The sequence below is a fragment of the Peromyscus californicus genome, unplaced genomic scaffold, assembly GCF_007827085.1.
Source record: "Peromyscus californicus insignis strain IS unplaced genomic scaffold, ASM782708v3 Scaffold_8__1_contigs__length_139910024, whole genome shotgun sequence".
NCBI lineage: Eukaryota > Metazoa > Chordata > Mammalia > Rodentia > Cricetidae > Peromyscus > Peromyscus californicus.
This window is the reverse complement of record NW_026294606.1, coordinates 49452878-49474800: the sequence shown is the minus strand read 5'-3', so window position 1 is coordinate 49474800 and position 21923 is coordinate 49452878. Positions and strand designations below refer to the sequence as shown.

The following is a 21923-nucleotide window of genomic DNA, read 5'->3' as shown; positions in this document are numbered from 1 at the left end:
ATGCTAATTTGTCTTTTCCACTGTTGACATTACCCAGCCAAGCAGTCTTCAACCACAAGTACCTAGATAACAGCAAGTAATGCCCACTCAGTTCTTGGGGTTCTAGTAAAGCTCAAATGAAACATCACATATGGATATTTCTTATCAACTATTCAGTTCTCAGGCTGACATTAAGTCACTCTGGCACACCCATGTATCCTGTCTCTCTGCTTAGCAAACTCTGGCTCAAGTCTTCCAACACAGTTCAGATGTTACCATGTCTAAAGAGCCATCTCTGAATCTTACAAGGACTCACCACTACACACAGTCATTTCCTTCATTGTTTCTATACAGCACCATCTGTCTTACCATTTGTATTTGGGGAGAGGGAATACAAGGGAGGAATGCACATCTGGAAGTCAGAGGACAACTTGCACAAGTGGATTTTCTCCTACCATGTGGGTCCTGGTGATCAAATCAGGTCACCAAGCTTAGCAGCAAGCACCTTTACCTGGTGACCCATGGTTTACATTCTTTTTTTTTTTTTTTTTTTTTTTTTTTTTTGGTTTTTCGAGACAGGGTTTCTCTGTGTAGCTTTGCGCCTTTCCTGGGACTCACTTGGTAGCCCAGGCTGGCCTTGAACTCACAGAGATCCGCCTGGCTCTGCCTCCCGAGTGCTGGGATTAAAGGCGTGCGCCACCACCGCCCGGCCTTACATTCTTATTTAGTGAAGGGCTTCTTCCTAATGTGGACTATTTCACTTGACCAGTATTCCAGAGCACATAGCCAGATTTCAATAAATGATGAATTAATAATAACACAGGACTCTACTGTTCTTTGTTAACAAAAGAGTCTGTGTTAACAGTCAATCATTAAACAATAGTTTCTCATATGTTAACTCTTTTCACATGATTGCTAACTTCTATATACCCTCCATTCTTAAGAGATAAAAACCTGACCTTTAACATTCCTACTTTATTTTACGCTGGAATGCCTCTGCTTGTCCCACAAATAGGGAGGGACATTGCCTTAACACTTGCAATCTTAAAGCATAAGCAGACTCAGAGGCAAACACTTGACTGCCCAGAAGGTATGAGAACTCTCCTGATATCAACGTGGCCCATTTACTACAGTGGCCTTGAAGCCCTTAGAGTAAAGTCTGAAAGACTAGAGGAAATCTAGTGCATCACGGAAATGGCACAGTGGAAAACAGAAGCAAGGCCTCTCTGAGGCCACACTGTGCAGCCCCCAGTAAAAATGCCCCAAAAGAAAGAGTCACTCACCACAGTGGGTCTGAATGAGACACGCTGATGACAAATGCCTCTCCTGTCTGGCCAGAAAGAGTCCGTCCACTTTTATCAACAATGGTCCCAGAAATCTGAATAAACAATGTAACAGATCAACAATATAGAGTCTGGTAAAGAATACAGTCACAAAGACAGAAACAAACAAGTGAAAGTTTTTTAGTTCTTTCATGAGGGAGAGCACTGGCAGAATGGATACATGCCTAGTGACTGGGAAAGAATGACAGCCTTAGACGTCACACGCCCACATCCATCCCTCTGTGAGCTCTAAGGAAACCAAGTCTTTAAGCCTTTGGCTTCTTTTGAACAGCCTGTCTTCCATCAATCACTTCTAGGTTTGTTTTCCATATTTCTCCAGAGGTAAGAGACTATTGATGGGAGGAAGGTGAAGAGAGGGATAGTTTCTGAAAGACATTCTACCATTCCAGGGAGGGAGAAAACCTACAACAAAACCCTAATTGTAAAGGAATTTTCTTAGAGGGAGAGGAGTTCTCATGCACATATTTAAGAACTTACAAAGATAGGCCGGGGAGGAGCATAATTCTCTTCAAAGAGTTTCTGGAGTGCAAACAAGGCCGCCTGTCAAGAAAAAAAAAGAATAGCTTTATTTCTGAGAAAGGTCCAAGATCAATCTAACTGCCTGATCAGCACACCCCTTTCCTAAGACCTCTTCAGGTAGGATACACACAAAGCTGAGGAAAGGAAATCTTCCCTAAATTCATGACACCCTCTCAAGTGTAACACTGGACACACTAACCAATGCTAAGGTGAGGGATCTCAAGTTTAACTCTGTACACACTAACCAATGCGCAGGTGAGGGATCTCAAGTGTAACTCTGGACACACTAACCAATGCTCAGGAGAGGGATCTCAAGTGTAACTCTGGACACACTAACCAAGGCGCAGGTGAGGGATCTCAAGTGTAACACTGGACACACTAACCAATGCTCAGGTGAGGGATCTCAAGTGTAACACTGGACACACTAACCAATGCTCAGGTGAGGGATCTCAAGTGTAACTCTGGACACACTAACCAATGCTCAGGTGAGGGATCTCAAGTGTAACACTGGACACACTAACCTATGCTCAGGTGAGGGATCTCAAGTGTAACTCTGTACACACTAACCAATGCTCAGGTGAGGGATCTCAAGTGTAACACTGGACACACTAACCTATGCTCAGGTGAGGGATCTCAAGTGTAATACTGGACATACTAACCAATGCTCAGGTGAGGGATCTCAAGTGTAACACTGGACACACTAACCAATGCTCAGGGGAGGGATCTCAAGTGTAACTCTGTATACACTAACCAATGCTCAGGTGAGGGATCTCAAGTGTAACACTGGACACACTAACCTATGCTCAGGTGAGGGATCTCAAGTGTAATACTGGACACACTAACCAATGCTCAGGTGAGGGATCTCAAGTGTAACACTGGACACACTAACCAATGCTCAGGTAAGGGAACAGCTCAGTAGTAGAGCCCTGCCTAGCATGGTGCACAAGTCCTGGGTTCAACCCCAAAAACCATAAAAAATTAAAATAAAATAATCTGAATTCACCTAACAAGCTAATTATTTCCTCTGAAGAAGAGCTGAAGAGTTAACTTTTCTTTCTTTCCTCCCTCAATCAAAATAAAAGTAAATACAACAAAATGCCCTGCCCATTTGTCAACCTTTCACATACATCAAAGGTAGGTAAAAGAACCAAAGATGTGCATCCCTAGAAAAATCCTCAGGAGCTTGGGTTGTAAAACTCCTTCCCTCTGTTAACAGTCCACATTTAAGTCACAAGCAGTAATCTTCTACTTCTTCTTCCTTTTATCATTAGTCACTGATGTGAAGATGAACACCACTGAAATTGGAAGTAATTTGTCATTTAGATGAACTTTCCAGTTGTTTTGTTTTTCATGGAAAGTTCTTAAGTCAACAACATTGAATGCTGGTGTGGTCATGCACACCTGTAATGCAATACTTGAAAGGCTGAGGTAGAAGGATGTCAAGTTTGAGGCCAGCCTGTGAGACCAGTTCTAGGTCAGCCTGAGCTACATAGCAAGACTCTGCTACAAAAACAACAAACTGGAATTCCTATTTCAGAACTAAAAAAAAAAAAAATTGATCCTTAAAATTTTTTTTTTGTGGGTTTTTTTTTTTGTGGTTTTTTGGTTTGTTTTGTTGTTTTTCAAGACAATGTTTCGGTATGTAGCTCTGGCCTCCCTGAACCAGACTAGCCTGAATTCAGAGATCTGCCTGTCCCTGCCTCCTGAGTTCTGGGACTAAAGGTGTGCACCACCTCTGCCTGGCTGTGTAAAATTTTATACCCTTAAAATCTTACAGTTTTGGGGTTTTGTTGTTGTTGTTGTTGTTGTTATTGTTTGGTTTTTAGGAGTTTTTCTGTGTAACAGCCTTGGCTGTCCTGGAACTCTCTTTACAGACCAGGCTGGCCTCAAACTCACAGAGATCCACCTGCCTCTGCCTCCTTGATGCTGGGATTAAAGGAGTACACCACCACCGCCCAGCTATGAGCCACCACCCCCTGGCTATGTAAGATTTTTTACCCTTAAAATCTTATAGAAAACAAATACATCAGAATAGCCAAGAAAGTTCTAGGTAAAAGAACTGCCAGTCATTCAAACTATTCTAAAGGTGTAGCAAACAATATAGTAATGCCACATGAACAGACTTCTGGAAAGGACTACAGAATTTAGGGTGTCTTAGTCAGGTTTCCATTGCTGTGACAGAACACCATGATCAAAAGCAACTTAGGGAGGAAAGGGTTTATATCTGTCTTACGGGTTACAGTCCATCAAACGAGAAGCCAAGGCAGGAACTTGGGGACAGGAACTGAAGCAGAGACCATGGAGGAATACTGCTTACTGGTTTGCTCCCCATGCCTTACTCAGTCTCCTTATACAACCTAGGACCATCAGCCAAGGAGAGGCACCACCCACAGTGAGCTGGGCCCTCCCATATCAACCACAGACTTCCTTACAGGCCAATCTGATGGAAGCATTTTCTCAATTGAAGCTCCCTATTCCCAAATGACCCTGACTTGTTTCAATTTGACAAAAAACTAACGAGGACAGGTTGTCTTATGCATCGTTCATGTCACTAAGAAATAATAAAGTATGTAGGGATGGAGAAATGGCTCAGCAGTTAAGTACACAGGTTGCTCTTACAGAGGACCCAGGTTCAATGCCCAACACCCATGTGACAGTTCACAACCCTCTGTAACCCCAGTTCCAGGGAATCCCAAGCCCTCGCTTGCCTCTATGGGCATTAAGCATACACGTGATATATAAACATACATGCAAGCAAAAACACATCAACATATAAAATGAAAAAAATTAATGAAAAATAAAGTGTTTAACAGATGTTATTAGGAAAATGAAATAATCTTACACAAATGTTCTCCCTACTTCATACTTCAAAATAAGGAGTACACCACATTTAAATCCCAAATATATCATTGGAAAAAAATCTATTATAAAAAAGAATGTATGGAGCCTGCAAGATGATTCAGTGGGTAAAGGTGCCCACTGCCAAGCCTGATAGCCTAAGTTTGATCAAGGGACCACACGGTGGAAACAAAGAACTGACTCCCCAAGTGTCCACCGTCATAAACACTGATGCACTGTGGCACTCACATACCCACACACATACACACGTACAAAATAAAGTGTTAAAAATTTATACATATCCAAGATAATCGGTTGATGAAACACCTGCCTTACAAGCATGAGGACCTGAGTTCAATCCCTGTAACCCACTTTAAAAGCTGGTGAAACACACTTGTAATCCCAGTTCTGGGGAGGTAGAAACAGAAGGTCCCTGGGGCTTGCTGGTTAGCCAGTCTAATTGGAGAGATCCACAACAATGAGGAACCATCTTAATTGAAGTGGGTGGCATCCTTTAAATTTAAGGACTCCTGAGGATGACACCAAGCTTATCCTCCATCTTCCACATGCCCCCTTACACATGCATACGTATATACACATAAATGCATGTGTGCACATATATACTTCCACCATAAGCAATACAGGCCACATAGTTTAAAACTTAAAAATTCAGTGACTTTTTTTAAGCTTTTCCATCAAATAAAAAAAAATCTGGGTTGGGGATTTAGCTCAGTGGTAGAGTGCTTGCCCAGCAAGCACAAGGCCCTGGGTTCGGTCCTCAGCTCCAGAAAAAGAAAAAAAAAAAAAAAAATCTACCCTAGTGCTTTATGTTCTTGTTTACCTGCCCATGTTTCCAATAAAAACAATACTGTGATTCTTTTCAGTTGTGTATCCGCTAGTTCCATGGTTACGAACACATACTGTTCTTCCAGAGGACCCAAGTTTGATTCCCAGCAACTGTATCAGGCAGCTCAAAACCACTGGTAACTCTAGCTATAGGTGGAATTAGATGCTTCTAGACCCCGTGGGCATCTGTACTGATGTGCACATACCCCCACACACACACACACATACATGCATCATTTTTAAACATACAGTAGAAAAAAGAGCCGAGGGCATAAATTACTGAAAAGGAAATAACTGTTTCTAGACTCAGGTGTGGTGGTATACACACACATGAAAGAGGCAATCAGAGACAGACGATAATGGAGCAAACACAGGAACTTGTTCAACTTCAGCAGTAGCTACTATTATCTTCTAACTGTACAGGATTCTTCACAGTCCTCCATCATCCCACTCCATTCTTCCCCTCACTTACTTTGGCATTGGCTGTATCAAAAATAGTTTCAATGAGTAAGATATCAACGCCACCATCCAGCAGTCCTTTGGCCTGTTCCTCGTATGCTTCAACAAGCTCATCAAATGCTGCAGAAAACAAATCACAGCCAGCGCAATCAGAAACCCACACCTTCTGAATGACACCACCGTGTGCCAAGCTCAAGTCTGGCCCCTGTGAATCATTGATGGTTTACAATGCAATTGTTTAAGGACAACACTGTGTAAAAACCAAATTCAGTGGTAGGAAATAATCAACAAACAAAGTTGTTCCAAAACCACTGCCATGTGCCCTCCTCTTCTCACATATGAGCTAGGAGTGGGAAGGTGCATTAATTTGTTGAACTATGTACTTTATTCTCAACATCTTTAAAATAAACACATCAATCACTCTTCCCATAGATCACCTTAACCCATTAGGAGACAAATCTAAGAAATGAGATTTAGGGGCTGGAGAGATGGCTCAGCCGTTGAGAGTACTTGCCACTCTTCCAGAGGACCAGAGAGAACCCAGCACCCACACCAAGCAGCTTCAACTGCCTATAACTCCAGTTCCAGGTGACTCACCACCTCATCTGAATTTTACAGGTATACACATGCGCGCGCGCGCGCGCGCAGCGCGCACACACACACACACACACACACACACACACACACACACATAAAAAATACAATACAATACAATACAATAAATGAGATCTGGATACATCACAGGTTAAATCTCTAATAAATGTTATGATCCCATGGATTTCCCCCATCTCAGTTTATAAGAAGCCACCTCTCCAGAAGACAATTTTGATGGAACCGACAGTGTTCACTAACTACTAGGTCAATTTTGTAAGAAATGTCCTGTGTCATCTATTTCCAGTGAGAAGTCATCTGTCTTCTCACTTTATCTCCCAACCAAAAAGAAAACACTGCCTAGCTATTTAACAGAGACACCTACTATGCTAGCTATGTAGTTACATCTGACTTGGTACCGTTTGGGAACAGGCTCGCACTGTCACATCCAGGGAACATGGACCACACCAGCCTGGGAAGTGCCACTCTTAGTAAAGAAGCATAGCAGCACAGCGTGCACTATTCTGTAAACGAAATCCCATAAGCTGTACTCACCTGGACTTGTCACCTACACAAAAATCCATTACCACAGTGGTAGAATTAGCTCTAGAGTTTTAAATCTTTCATACAGTATTAATGCTCGCAGATTGACCTACACTCTCAATTTTTTGTCAAATCTCAACAAAGCAAGTTTATATATGCTAATGTGTACCTATAAGGCTAGTATGTTTAGATATTTTAGACTGCTTTCGGGAATTGAAAGGTGATATAAACTGGGCATGGTGGCTCACATCTGTGATCCCCTCACTCAGGAGACTGAGACGAAAAGACCGCCACAAATCTGAGAACAGCATGGGCTAGACAGAATGCTAGGCCGCCTAGTCTGAACTATTGTGTCAGATCCTGTCTTAAAAAAAGATAAAAAAAAAAAAAAATTCAAAAAGTGGAGGGTAGAAAGGGAAAAAACAACACAGCAGTTATTTTATAATAGATCAAGAGCTGATACCCAATTGCTTGATGTCTTCCTTGTAAGTATTGGTTCAGCTAGTTTTATAGGAAGCACTGACATATGACCATGAACAGCTGGGAGCAGGCTCAAACAAAGACAGCTGCTAACGTTAGAGTATTTCAGGCACTACTGTATGCCCCTGAAACACTTACAGTCACATTTCTGAGGTCTCACTTTGTAGATTTGTAGATTACTGAAGCACTTCCCCAAGGTCTGTGATTGTATGCAATGAATACTCACTGATGTTCCTGTAATCTGGCCTTTCCACCGATGGGGAGACAGAAAGTGTCTTATTAGTGGGACCCAGAGCACCAGCCACAAACCTCTTGATTCCTTTGGGAAAAGAAAAAAAAAAAGTGTGAAATCACCAGTCACTCAAACTTTTCGGTATGAATACACAGACTTTAGGATCAATAATCTCAGTTCTCAGGGGTCAGAAGCAAGTCTGTGAGTTTGAGGCTGACCTGGGCTACCTAACTCCATCCCAAAATAAAATAAAAAGGTCTGGGACTGGGGCTTAGTGGTAGAGTGCTTGCCTAGCACACGAGGCACTCATCCTGGTTTACCTCCCCCAGTCAAGAAAAAGGGAGGTGAGGGATAATTTTCCTATAAGGCTATAGTCCTCTATAGCTCAGAAACCTAAAAAGTTCTAAAAGCCTAATTTTTTCAGAATTCATTTGAAACAAAACTTTATTGAACTAATAAAAGTCTATTTAATTTTTATGTCACTGAGTTGACAGACAGATTCTCTTAACATATTTGTTCATGACTAGGAAAATCACACAATAAAAGGGATATAAATATCATTGCCGTTAACAATTCAAAACTACTCTCAAACTGCAAATCCAAGTATTTCTGCATGCAATCCCTTTCTATCAGCTGTGTGTTAGCATACTTTCTCCCTATTCTTGAGGAAAATTCAAAGTCTTGAAATTAACAAGGTGATTCACATTAGAACATAATGTGAAATGCTTTATGGTATTACATTGCAGGCCTTTCACTAGAGTAAATATTAAATCAGAATTAACAATTATAAAGCCTGAAATTCCAGCATAAAGCAGAATGAATATTGCTCTAGTCAGCTCTTAAAAAAAAAAAAAAATCTTGCCTCAGGGGCTGGAGAGATGGCTCAGTGGTTAAGAGAACTGGCTGTTCTTCCAGAGGACCCATGTTCAATTTCCAGCACCCACATGGCAGCTCTCAACTGTTTATAGCTGTAGTTCTAGGTGACTTGGCATGCTCACACAGAAATACATGCAGGCAAAACACCAATGCATATAAAATAAAGATCTTTTTTTTTTTTTTTTTTTTTAATCTTGCCTCTAGGCCAGTAGTGAACTTGTTTCTATAGCAGCCTGGGAAGTTGTGCTCATAGGCATATCAGAACAAAAGCCAGGAGTCCTGTAACTCATTACTTGGTGATTTTAGTAGCATAACCTGGGCTGTGCTTTACAATTACACAGGAGAAGCCTGCCAACTAGCTAATAATGCCTGGGTAAGACAGCACCCATCTGTAATTCTAGCACTAGGGAGGTAGAGGCAGGAGGATCAAGAGTTCAAGTTCCTCCTCTGCAACACTGGTTGAGACTTGCCTTGGACTCCAAGTCTGCCTCAAAAGAAACAAAAAGAGAAAAGAGAAATTATTTTGCAGCCTGTGAAAAGGTTTCAGGCCTAAATGTTCTTTATCTTCCCCAGTGATGAATAATAGTGTAGATAGGTGTAAGGAAAATGTCCTTATCTTTCCCTGTTTGAACTGGTTCAATAGCCCATGACCACCCCTCTGTTGGGGTAATAGGCTCTGCAAGTCCATGAACTTAAAGCGTTATCTCTCAGAAACAGATTTCCTTGTAAACTGCTTTGGTCTTCTACATTAGTATGCAGTCAGTAACGTCCTAACAATTTCTTCCCATCTTTCCTACTGGCAATAACTTCACAGTCCCAAATCTTTCAGAGCTCGATATATTTCTTCTACTGCTTTCCCTGTCTCGAAGCCTCTCACCAGCCCAAATGTTCTGATGGCAGCTAGCCAGGAGGTTAGTTATTTCAAGAACCACTTTCCAAGTCCCAGCAAGATTGAATCTAATGCTACAGCCCTCTGTCAGCCAGGAAGAGCAATCAGGTCATCAGTAGTCTACATGAGAAAAATGCTCAAAAGGCAATCACTGCTTAAATAAGCCAGGCCTGAGGAAGAAGCCAGCTTTAGAAAGATAACATCAAATACTCTAATAATAACCAAAATCAAATCAGCCAGTTGCTATTTAATAACCCAGTGATATGCCTAGCTACCAAGTCAGGCTATGAGCATCAGTAGGGTAAAAGAGGAAACCCTGAACTGGAGGTCCAGGGGAACAGTGTCACTTCGGAGACACTGAATGGTTCTCTATAACACTACGTACAGGAAGTATCCTGCAAACAAGTAGATTATTTGCTCCCAAGCCAAACATCATGTAAAGGAAAACTGCACATTAGAGCTGAGACCATCAAAGAACTTGTGTGTGTGCAATAAAGAAGGAGAACGTCCCTTACCTGTCTGCAGAGTTATCTCCTCAGCGGCTCTTCTGGCCACATCTGCAGAGCACTTGTTCATCCGGTAGGCCTAACATATCAACCACTGAAGTTAGTCTGTCCTGCTTTTCTTCCATCCAGCAAGGGATCTATAACTAGCTAATTCTTAGTTGAACTCATCAAAGAACTAGCATGAACTAATGAGGGCTAAGTGAAACCATACATTGTAAGGCTGATATCTGGGCCTCTAGCACGTCAAATAAGTTGATATAGCCAAATATTCCACAAATTAATAAAATATTCTAACCCAGGTGTGGTAGCCTATAATCCTAGCACTTGGGAAGCTAAGACGGTGAATTCAAAGTGTGCCAAGGCTATACAATGCAATTCTGTCTTGAAAGAAAAAAAGAAAGAGGAAAAGTATTCTAGTGGGAAAACCACCAACATTTGAGAGAGGAAATCTAAGATCTTAGAGTGTCTCAGCCACTCCAGAACCAGATGGCAGTTCTCAGAGCAGATTTCCCTGGCCCTGATTTTCTTACTGGACTATGGTGGGAAGAAGCAGTTCTAAACTTTCTGTAGATTAACATTTAAAAAATCATGCCAGCGGTGTTGGCACACACCTTTAAACCCAGCACTAAGGAGGCAGAGGCAGGCAGATCTCTGAGTTTGAGATCAGCCTGGTCTACAGAGTGAGCTCCAGAACTACAAAAAAAAAAAAAAAAAATCTGATAAAGAGTGCTGGAGAGATAGATCAGTAGTTAAAAGCACTGGATGCTCTTCCAGGGGACCTGAGTTCAATTCCCAGCACGCACATGGTGGCTTACAATCACCTGCTAATCCAGTTCCAGAAGACCCAATACCCTCTTCTGGCTGCCACGGGCACCAAGCACACTCATGAGTGCACAGATATATATGCAAGCAAAATACTCAAGCACATAAAAACAATTTTTTTCATCTGAGAAAGATCATGGACCTCTTGCTGGGAAAGAGCAAACAAGTAGGCACACACACACGCAAAGCAGTCTGTCCACAAGTGAAGGGACCCTTCAGAAGCTGTTCACACACCAGCAAGTGTTCTTAGATTTGTAATCTGCATCAACTCCTTTAACTGCCTTGGCTTCTCAAATTAACAAACCAGGATATCCTAACAGGGTTTGTTTGGTGCACTGTGGCTCAGGGCCCATCTCATTATCCACTTCTGCACTGGAACAGCCACAGCCATTTACTTACATGTACAGGTTCAGTCAGTACTACTGCCTTTACCAAAGGATACACTGTTAGTTGACTATTACTTGCCTCAAAAAGCCAGCTGCAATAAATGGGCTGCTACCCTCATAAGCAGAAGAGGTTCAAGCCATGATCCCTGATAACTGGGATTAAACTGACCGCCACTTCAGGTGGTTTTGTCATTAGCAATCTCCTGTGCAATAAATACTAATAAGCATATTAGACAGGAAAGTCTTACCAAGTGTTCAAGGCCATAGTCTGCTTGGGCAATACTAGTGCTGCTGAAAGTGTTTGTTTCAATGATATCTGCTCCAGCCAGCAAGTATTCCTGCAACAAAAGACAGTAAGTCAGCTATTGTGAGCTTAAGAGTCCATGGCCCCAATAATAAACATGGCTTTTCTTCCTTTTTTTTTTTTTTTCTTTTTTTTTTTTTAGTTTTTTGAGACAGGGTTTCTCTGTGTAGCTTTGTGCCTTTCCTGGAACTCACTTCGTAGCCCAGGCTGGCCTTGAACTCACAGAGATCTGCCTGCCTCTGCCTCCCGAGTGCTGGGATTATAGTCGTGCGCCACCACCGACCGCATAAACATGGCTTTTCATTTTGTCACCAACAACCACCTTTTAACCAACATGTAAGACAACACTTTCAAGACTAGAGATGCAAGCAGGTACAAGAATTTCACAGAAAGGCATGTGGTCTAATACATAAGCACAGAATGTAAGTTCAGACAAAAATAATACATTAAGTTATATATATTTTATCACATTCCTTAAACTCTGGTATTTGGTTTCGGGTTCTTTGGGTTTTGTTGTTGTTGCCATTTTTTAAGGGAAAAATATACAAACTTCAAGGGGCAGTGGTTGGGCAGTAACTAGAATCCTGCCTGTCAAGTTCCTTAAATTTTCTGAGTATTGGCCTCCTCATCCAAAGTATTAAAACCATTTCCCACCAACAGTAAATCTATATGGTACTATCAGCCAGCACTTCAGGTGTCTGGCACACCGTGGGCACTCAGGAGCCACCAGCTCTGTTCTCCACACCTCCCCACTGAAACATAACTGATGTGCACTGAGAACTGCACCACCCCTAAGAGATCAAATTCTGAGCATGCTGTTTTCAGGCTGCATCTCCTACTCCTCTATGTGCACCCTCCTGGAACACTGAGAACTTGGTACCCTACCACTCTGCCTCTTTAAAACCCGCCTTCCTAATTTCTCTGTCTGAACAACATCTCCATCTCAGTCTGACTCACAGCCTGAAACCCTTTGATTTTCTAACAGTCAACAAACTCAGTCTTCCTAAGCTGATGAATAATGTTTGCAGAAATGAAAATGAAAGCCAAGATGAGCAGCACATTTACAATAGCAGTCTTCAAGAGGGAGATAACTAAAGCAACTTTATTACATGTCATATGACACCTAAAAAAACTACTGTGTACGTCTATGACACAGTGAGGCCGCCAAGCACCACTAAACAGGAAAACACACTGTGTAAAACATACTGCTATGGTCTGAATGCAAATTTAGACTCATGTTTAAAGACTTGGTCCCAACTGGTAGCACTGTTTCAGGAGGTTGTAGAACCCTTAGGAAGTGGGCCGAGCTGAAGGAAGGAGGGTATAACCAGTCCCTGTCTGCTTCCTGATCAGCACAATGTAACATGACCAATGCCATGTAATAAGCAACTGCTCCCTCCACTATTATGCCTTTCTGCCACAATGGACTGTACCCTCTCTTTGAGCAAAATAAATCTCTTATTTCTGTTAACTATTCTAGCAGAGATAAGTAACATATACATACAGCCATTATGTTTAAAACATGTACCTTCTACTCACATAATATGCAGATTAAACATGTAACAAAAATAATTAGGAAGATAAGTATCAACTGATAGTAGTTCTGGGGAGGGTAGCAATTTATTGTCAAACAGGAATTTATTTTTATGTTAAATAGCAAGGAAGGGGGGCTGGAAAGATGGTCCTAAGGTTAAGAGCTGGTTGTTCTTCCAAAGGACCCAGCTTCTTTCCCAGCACTCATATGGCAGCTCACAATCATATGTAACTATAGTTCTAGAGGATCAGACACCCTCTTACAGCCTCCACAGGCACCAGGTATGCATACAGTACAGACATTCATGCAGGCAAAACACCGTATGTGCAATTTTAGATAGATGGATGGATGGATGGATGGATGGATGGATGGATGTAGAGATATATATTTACATATATATTTTACTACACACACACACACACACACACACACACACACACACATACACACACACAAAGAGAGAGAGAGAGAGACAGACAGACAGACAGAAAACAACCCTAAGGGCACCTCCTGAGGCTGTACTGAAATTTAACATAGGAATCTTGGCAAGGAGGGAAAGAAAGACATGGAACTCAGACCTTAGTGTACCCTACCAGACGAACAAATCTGCTTTCTCCTACTGCACTCCACCATGTGAGGATACGATAGGAAGAAAGGTACATGGTAAGCAGAGAGGGCCTTCGGCAGACACTAGATCTAATGGCATCTCAGTGACGCACTTCCTACTGTTACAAACTATAAATGCTGGGGCCTGGAGACATGGCACAACAGTTAAGAGTACCAGGTGCTCTTCCAGGAGATCCAAGTTTGACTATCAATACCCAAATGGCAGTTCACAACCATCTAAAACTTCTGGAGGCAGTTCTAGAGGGTCTGATTTTTGCTTCCCTGGGCACCAGGCACACACATAATACACATACATACATGCAGTCAAAGCATTCACACATATAAAACTAAATAAATAAATAGAAATGTCATTGTTTAAGCAACTCAATCTGAGAATTTTTATAGCAGCACAAACTAAGACACCATCTTTCAGTGTATCTTCACAGGGTATTAATAGGCAAATATGAAACTCCTAATTTGTTCCAGGATGTATGGTTTTTCAGCTAAAGTTTAAATGCTGCAAAGGCCAAAACAAACAAACAAAAAACAACAACAAAAAACCAACCTACCTTTGTCATCTGCTTATCCCAAGGGCCCAACCAACATAGTATATAAATTTTATTTGGTGTGAAACACCTGCTTTTTAATAAATCACATCCTTTTTCCATAATCTCTAGAGCTTGATACATGAAATAGTCTGAATAAATGTTTAAGAGCCTAGAAACAACTCACCTTATGAATTTGGCCAATAACATGAGGTTGGGTCATACTTAAGATGTCATTGTTGCCTTTCAGTGGCCTGGGGTGATCTTTGAACTCTTGACCTCGGAAACTTTCTTCACTTAGTTTGTACCGCTGGATCATGGTCCCCATTCCACCATCGAGCACCATAATCCTCTTCCTAAGAATGGCTTCAATCTCATCCTGCAGGGTTTTCTTCATCCCTCCTTTAAAGAAAGTAAACACTGACTTCAAAGAATGAAAGAAGAAACTATGTGGGGGATGTAGGTAAGAGGTACCTCATGTGTAAGACCATTGAGTTTGTCCCAGCACCACAAAGGGGGAAAAAAGGTAAGGAGAAGGAAGGGAAGGATGAGGAGAGAGAGAGAACATGGAGGGGAAATTTAGGATAATTCCTAACTCACAACACAGAATAAGTAGAGATTATGAACTTATATAACTACAGCGTTAGAAAACTGCTGCTGAAAATGCTATTAATGTCATTTTTTTTTTTTCCATTTTTCAAGACAGCATTTCTCTGTGTAGCCCTGGCTATCCTGGTACTTACTCTATAGACGAGGCTGGCCTCGAACTCACAGAGATGCACCTGCCTCTGCCTCCCAAGTGCTGGCATTAAAGTGTGCACCACCACTGTCCAGCTGTTACTGTCATTTCTAATGAAACATTTTACACATCACAAAACACCGATGAACCCCAATCGATGGTGGCATAGGCCGAGCTACTTCTGTTTCAGAGTTCAGAGAACCAGTCAACAATGGTTAAGGGGCATAAACCTAGGCCAGGCTGAGGAAGTCCTCAGAACTCAGTGAATTCTGTCCAGCTTACACAGTTGAGAACACTGACACTTCCACCCTGACCTTAGAGTGTCAGCTTCCACCATCACCCATCCACCTACCGCCGGAATCAAAACAGTCACACCGCAGGGTTTTCCTCACTCACCTCTGCTCTGCCTACGAAATAATACCCTCCTCACACCCTCAAGCTCCTCACCTCTCAAATGCTCCCAGAAAAGATCCCAATTCCAGCCCTTTCCAACCTTACTGTCTAGTTTCTAAGAACTAGTAGAAGGTCACAAGGGAGCTGACTGGAATGAACTCACATCAAGCCTTTGTGGCTCATCTTTTCAGTACCTCCAGCATCTGCTGATTCCACCTCCGCTCTACTTTGGTACCAAGTCCTTCTCATCCTTTTCACTCTACAAGTGATAAACCTAGTCCTGTGCAAATGTCTTCTGGTGGAAGCACCTCCAACTCCTCCTGCAGCTGGGCTCTTTCCTTGTCTCTGTGCCTGTGATGATTTGAATGTAAAATGTCCCTAAAAACCTCATGCATTTGAACCTTGGTCCAGTTGATGGTGCTGTTTGGGGAGGTTTAGGAGCTGCTGCCTTGCTGCAGTTAGTAGGTCCCTGGGGATGGGCTTTGAGAGTATATAGTGGCACTCCACTTTCTCTGCATCCTGCTTGGGGTTCAAATGTGAAATGTGATCTTCCAGCTCCTACAGCCATGCCTGCCACTTGCTGCCAAACCTCCCCACCATGATGGACTCATCATAACCCTTCCTTCTGTAAGTTGCCTTCATCACAGTATTTTATCACAGCAACAGCAATAACAGAGCAGCAATGGAATATATGATCAATGATGCCCCAATACTTCCCATGGCCCCCAATTAACTCCTTCCCATCTCCAACATGCAGATTCCTCATCTTCCTGATACAGTTTCCTCTTCTGCCACTCTTCAAAGATTACTCTCTACAGTAAACAATGACCTACGAGTTACTGAAGACACCAATCTAAGGCGCAGGTTTCAAACTATGCACCTGACATCTCCTCCCAGAATACCCAACTGACTCTCAATCTAATTTTCAAAACCAATCTTGCTGTATTGTTTTACTTTCCTACTTCTGTGAATGACAATGTCTTTCCCAGAAATGTAAACTCCAAATCTCAATATCATCTGACGCCTCTTCTCCCTGCAAACAACCACCTGCCTATTCAGATCATGAGCCCTGCCAGTGTGACCTCTAAAATAAATCCCTATACTAAGCGTACTCTCTACTAGTGAGCTCCATCTTAGTCCTCTTCAGGTCACTTCCATAACCTGCAAGAAAAACCCAAACTAGCTAAGTGTAGTTAATGAACTTGTTTTGTTTTTAGAGACAAAAACAAAGGTTTCATGCAGCCCAGACTGACCTTGCACTCACTATGTAGCTACCTCAAATCCCTGACCTGCTGCCTCTATCGCCCAAATGATGGAATGACACAGGTGCCACCACATCTGGCTGTATTTACTGAACTTACAGGTGATAAAACACTTCCCATGAGCCAATCTCGTGGAAAGAAGACAATAGTCCATGGGAACAATTAAAACATATTTCTTTTTTTTTTTTTTTTTTTTAATTTATTTTTTTTTTTTTTTGGTTTTTCGAGACAGGGTTTCTCTGTGTAGCTTTGCGCCTTTCCTGGAACTCACTTGGTAGCCCAAGCTGGCCTTGAACTCACAGAGATCCGCCTGGCTCTGCCTCCCGAGTGCTGGGATTAAAGGCGTGCGCCACCACCGCCCGGCTAAAACATATTTCTAATGAGAAAAAGGAGAGCCAAAACCCTTAATGTGCCCGACTGATAATGCTGTAATCCACCCTGGAATAAGATTATCTGAGCACTGGGTGTGACATTGGGAGAAAGGTCACTTATGTGGAATTTCTATAAGAATGATACCCAAACTTCCTAAGGAAAAAAAGTACAATCTTTCCCACAGACAATGAGACATGGCTTTTGACATCAGGCAAATGCTGTGGGATGTTCTGTATGCTGTGAATGTGTTGCTCTGATTGATTGATAAATAAAACACTGATTGGCCAGCAGCCAGGCAGGAAGTATAGGTGGGATAAGCAGATAAGGAGAATTCTGGGAAGAGGAAGGTTGAGTGAGAGATGCCAGCCCACCGTCCAGGGAGCAGCATGTAACGGCACACAGGTAAAGCCATGGAACACATGGCGACATATAGATTAACAGAAATGGGCTGAGTTTAAGTGTAAGAGCTAGTCAGTAGTTAGCCTGAGGTAATGGTCAAGCAGTTATAATTAATATAAGCCTCTGTGTGTTTACTTGGGTCTGAGCAGCTGCAGACTGGGTGGGACACAAGGAAAACTTCAGCTACAGGCAAACAAACAATCATCATTCTATTATTTACATGTCTTTCTCAGGATGACTGAGCCACTGAGCAAGTGCATACATTTAGTAAATTTAACTGTGGAGAGTGCCTCTATCCCTCCATTTTCACAAAAATACTTGAAGCTAGGCATAGAGGCACACATCTTTGGTCTTAGCAGTTAAAGGCAGAAGCAGGTGAATCTCTGAGTTAGTAGAAAAACTCTGTCATGGGGGAGGGCTTTGCGGGGGGTGGTACTTCTCAGTGGGGTCCCTACTGTACTCACGTTTCAATCTAGAAATATAAACTTCGTTTTCAGTCTTAAGACATTACACTACCATAGAATAATTCAGTCCTCATACATACAAATTCTGAGATCTTGTTTGTAGAGTCACCAGAGAAGCATGAGACCACATGGCCATATTTTTTAAAAACTAAACAAAATATGGGGCTTTTTTTGTATGTTTTTGTTTTGTTAACTTGCTACATTTGTTCTAAAATTTATATGGAAAACTTAGATGACTTAATATAAAGGAACTTAAGTTCCAAAGATCCAACTTGGATGGATGGGAGAGAAGGAAAGTAAGTGTGTGTGTGTGTGTGTGTGTGTGTGTGTGTGTGTGTGTGTGTGTGTTTATTGGAACCAGTGAAACTAAGGACTTACAATATAATAAAATATACTACCAGCTCAGTATCTGTAATTTTTTGGTTTGTTTTTGGTTTTTGTGTTTTGGTTTTGGTTTTGGGACAAGGTTTCACTATGTAGCTTTAATCCGAAATGCTGGAATTAAAGATGTGTGCAACGATGTAATTTTTCAGATGTTTGATCCCATAAAAACTAAAACAAAAGCACAGATGATAGATTAGGAAAAGATTCTGCTATGTCTAAAACTAAAAGGGATTAACATCTAGAGCTTCCATATTAAAAAAAAAAAAGTATAATACTAAGAAGCCAAAAGAACAAGAAAAAGACAAATATAGCCAAGGGAAAGAAATTCTAGGCCTCGCTGAGGCAAACCTATAATCCTAGCGCTTAAAAGCTGGAGGCAGGAGGATCAGGTTGTACTTGGCTACACAGCAAGTTTAGGGCCAGCTATGCTACCAGACTTGTCTTTAAAAAGAGAGAGAGAAAACAAGACAAATAAATTAAGAAATTCTTAAATTCATTAGCTATCAAAGAATTAAAACATGATGATAGCTATTATTTCCAGTAGACATGGACTCAAAATAGTATATAATGCCAAAGAACGCCTGAACCTTCATGTTCGCTGGCTGGAATGCAGACACCTAGAGCCACTCTGTAGAGCAGCCTCCTTGCCTGGAATGTAGACAACAAGAACCACTCTGGAAAGTAGCCTCACAGGGCTCAGTTAAATTAACCATGCAGAAAACCAGCAATTTCACTCTCGGATATATTTTCCAAAAAGAAAGTAAAACATTGGTCCATATGAGAACACAGAGGATATGGTAGAAGGGGCAAGTGGAGGCAAACTCAGGAAATTTCATCCTATAGAAAATGTGGTATGAACTCCCCAGGAAATACCTCATGTCAATAACCAATATACTAAGGCAATATAGATGGTTCTTAAGAGTGGAAGAGTGAATGAAAAAAATTAACTATCATATTTATGTAAATTTCGCCTTTGCAACAGTTCGCTATATACCATAAACAGCCAAACCCACATATAAATTCTGAGATCTACAAGGAAATACATAAATATATGGATACATATGAAAGAGTCTACAGAAGCAAGAGAATAATGAGTAGCAAATACAAATAGATAAAAAGAATACATGTAATAAATGGGTGGGAACTGAAGATAAAACTCTGCAACTTAGGTATTTAAAAATCTACTGCTAGCCAGGTGTGGTGGTACATTGCTGTAATCCCAACAATCTCAGAAGCAAAAAGATCAAGACTTCAAGGCTATTCTCGTCTACATAGTGAGCTCAGAGGTCAGCCTTGGCTATATGAGATCCTTTCACAAAACAAACAACAACAAAATCCAATTCTGCATCAGCCATATGCTTATCATCCTTAAAGAACAATGTGCAATTTATCACTTAGAGAACCTAAGATGTTCTCCAGAAGCCTTAGTCTAAGCGTCTACTGATTTTTCTAGTAGGCGGTTATCTTTTACTAGGTCTAATTATCATTAGAGTGGAGCATTTCTAATTGCCATCAGAACCTTCTCTTAAAAGTAAATCCCCTTGGGCCGGGGAGAAGGCTCAGTAGGCAAGAGCACTTACTGTGTAAACCTGATGACCTGAGTTCAATCTCCAGATGCCCATGGTGGGAGGAGAACAGACCTCCTAAGACCTCGACCAACATGTGCAAACCAGCACATTTGAACAACATCCCCCTGCCCCAATACATACAAACATAAAGACATAAGTAAAATTTAAAAATTAAATCCTCTTGATGATTATCCTTTCCCTTAACATAGTGGGCATTCACTGAAACTTTACTTTTCTGTAAAGAATGGCCCCACCTCCAAAAAAAGTCTCTGTGTTCAGTTTGTTAGGCCTAGAATATGCAGTATATTTTACAACTGACTAGGCCGATTCTACGCTTGATCTTAGCCAAAAAGTAGAGAAGTGATAACTACTCTGATTCTAAGTAGAATAGATTCTTTGACGCATCTTTTAGGGTAAATAAAAGAATACATGGTTTCATAATAACCCCCAGGAGATGATCAGAAATTGTTTTATATTTAAATCTGTATACATGTAAATAACTGCTGTATAGAAAAAAGTCCCAAGAACTGACCTGGTAAATTAGCCCTTTTTTTTTTTCTTTTTCTGACTTGAACATTTTTTTTAACCACTCCCATTTGTATTCACAGTAAACATTCAAAAGGATAAATGAATGTAGGACTAACTGGTTACAGCATCTATCAGATGCTCAAAGGTACATAACTCAGGTGGCACCTGAGAAGTATTCTAAAAGACTGGGGATACAGCTCAGCGTAAATCACTTGCCTGTATGTGTACAAATGTACAAAGCATTACAGCAGATCCCCAGCATCCCCAGCACTACGAACAAATGAAAACCAAGCAACTTACAGAATAAGACGAAGATATAAGACAATCTGTTTCTAATATACGAATGTAAGTGGCAAGCTCTGGAGAGAGAACAACCCTAATGTGGGTCTGCAGTAGGACTTCCCTTTTGGAGTAGGATTAAAAATACTTTTCTGCACTATAAGCAAACGACCTCAACGCTCTCTCAGCAGTTTCCCACTTCAGCTGCTTTAGTGATCTGCCCCACAAGTCCCCTGCAAGATACTTCTTCATTTGGGGCCTCTAATCTCTAGTTTGAACTGATTTGCTACTTTGTAGGCATCTGTGTACATACCTCATTTTTGAAATAGATTTTTTTCTCCCACTAATTTTTAAAAGTCAGAAGAGAACTGGGCTGCTATCAATTCATTCGCTCATTTATTCATTCTTCCATTAATCATTCATTAGTTAAGTTCCTAAAAACATGCAAGGATGAAACCAAGAAATCGCTAGAAGCTGTAGTTGAAACTTTCGCACACAAAATTCCTGCTGGCCCACAAGTCTCCTTTCCTCAACGGACATAATCAGGGACTGAGGTTAATCTCCCACCCTGCCCACCAGCTGGAAGGATTCACTCTTGGGCTGGATACTTGCAAGGGCAAGCATTCCACCACTAGGCACAGCCACAGCTCAGGACACATCCAGCTTTCGGGCTCAATCTTTAAAGTTCAAGAATCTTAAGTCTTCCTTAAAAACTGTTTAAAACTTGACAGTAAGATAGGAAATAAAGCAGAGAAAAACGACAACAATAAAAACACAACAACAAAAGGTGGACACCAGTGACTAAGGGTTTTTAGGATGTTAAAACTTGGTTGTAATACCAACACATACATGAGAGAAGTAGAAATATATCTAGCGTCATTTCTAAGCCACAGGTATGGAGGTAATTGACCTAGAACTTGGTGTTCAACCATGAATGAAAGTGGAGGAGGGGGCAGGGGCAGGTGCAAGTATTCAACCATTTTCTTTCATTTTTCATTCACTGTTCAATCTATTCTAAATTTTCAGAGGCTTTCTGCTGACAGCCATAACTATATTCAAAAGAAGAAATTACTCTTCTTTTTTTTAAATGGGAAGGAGGAAGCCTGAAGCCCTAAAGGTTGTTATTCGTTATTACCATACCTCTATGAAAAAGAGATCTTGTTTTATAGCAACAGATGCGCCGTTAAGCACCATCCCACTAGCTTCAAGGACAATTCTACCAGCTCCATTTGTCAGA

General features: G+C 41.3%; 1 protein-coding gene across 2 annotated transcripts in view; it reads right to left on the bottom strand.

Moving 5' to 3' along the window:
• Mtr (5-methyltetrahydrofolate-homocysteine methyltransferase) overlaps positions 1 to 21923 on the bottom strand; it is an 82276-nt gene that overhangs the window by 59216 nt on the left and 1137 nt on the right. For both annotated transcript variants that reach the window (XM_052727891.1, XM_052727892.1), the window contains exons 2-8: positions 14486 to 14700; positions 11558 to 11647; positions 10111 to 10180; positions 7825 to 7917; positions 5998 to 6104; positions 1800 to 1862; positions 1263 to 1357 (exon numbers count right to left, since the gene is read on the bottom strand). In XM_052727891.1, coding sequence (XP_052583851.1) covers positions 1263 to 1357; positions 1800 to 1862; positions 5998 to 6104; positions 7825 to 7917; positions 10111 to 10180; positions 11558 to 11647; positions 14486 to 14695 — 728 coding nt within the window. In that variant the 5' untranslated portion in view covers positions 14696 to 14700. The remainder of the gene's footprint in view (positions 1 to 1262; positions 1358 to 1799; positions 1863 to 5997; positions 6105 to 7824; positions 7918 to 10110; positions 10181 to 11557; positions 11648 to 14485; positions 14701 to 21923) is intronic.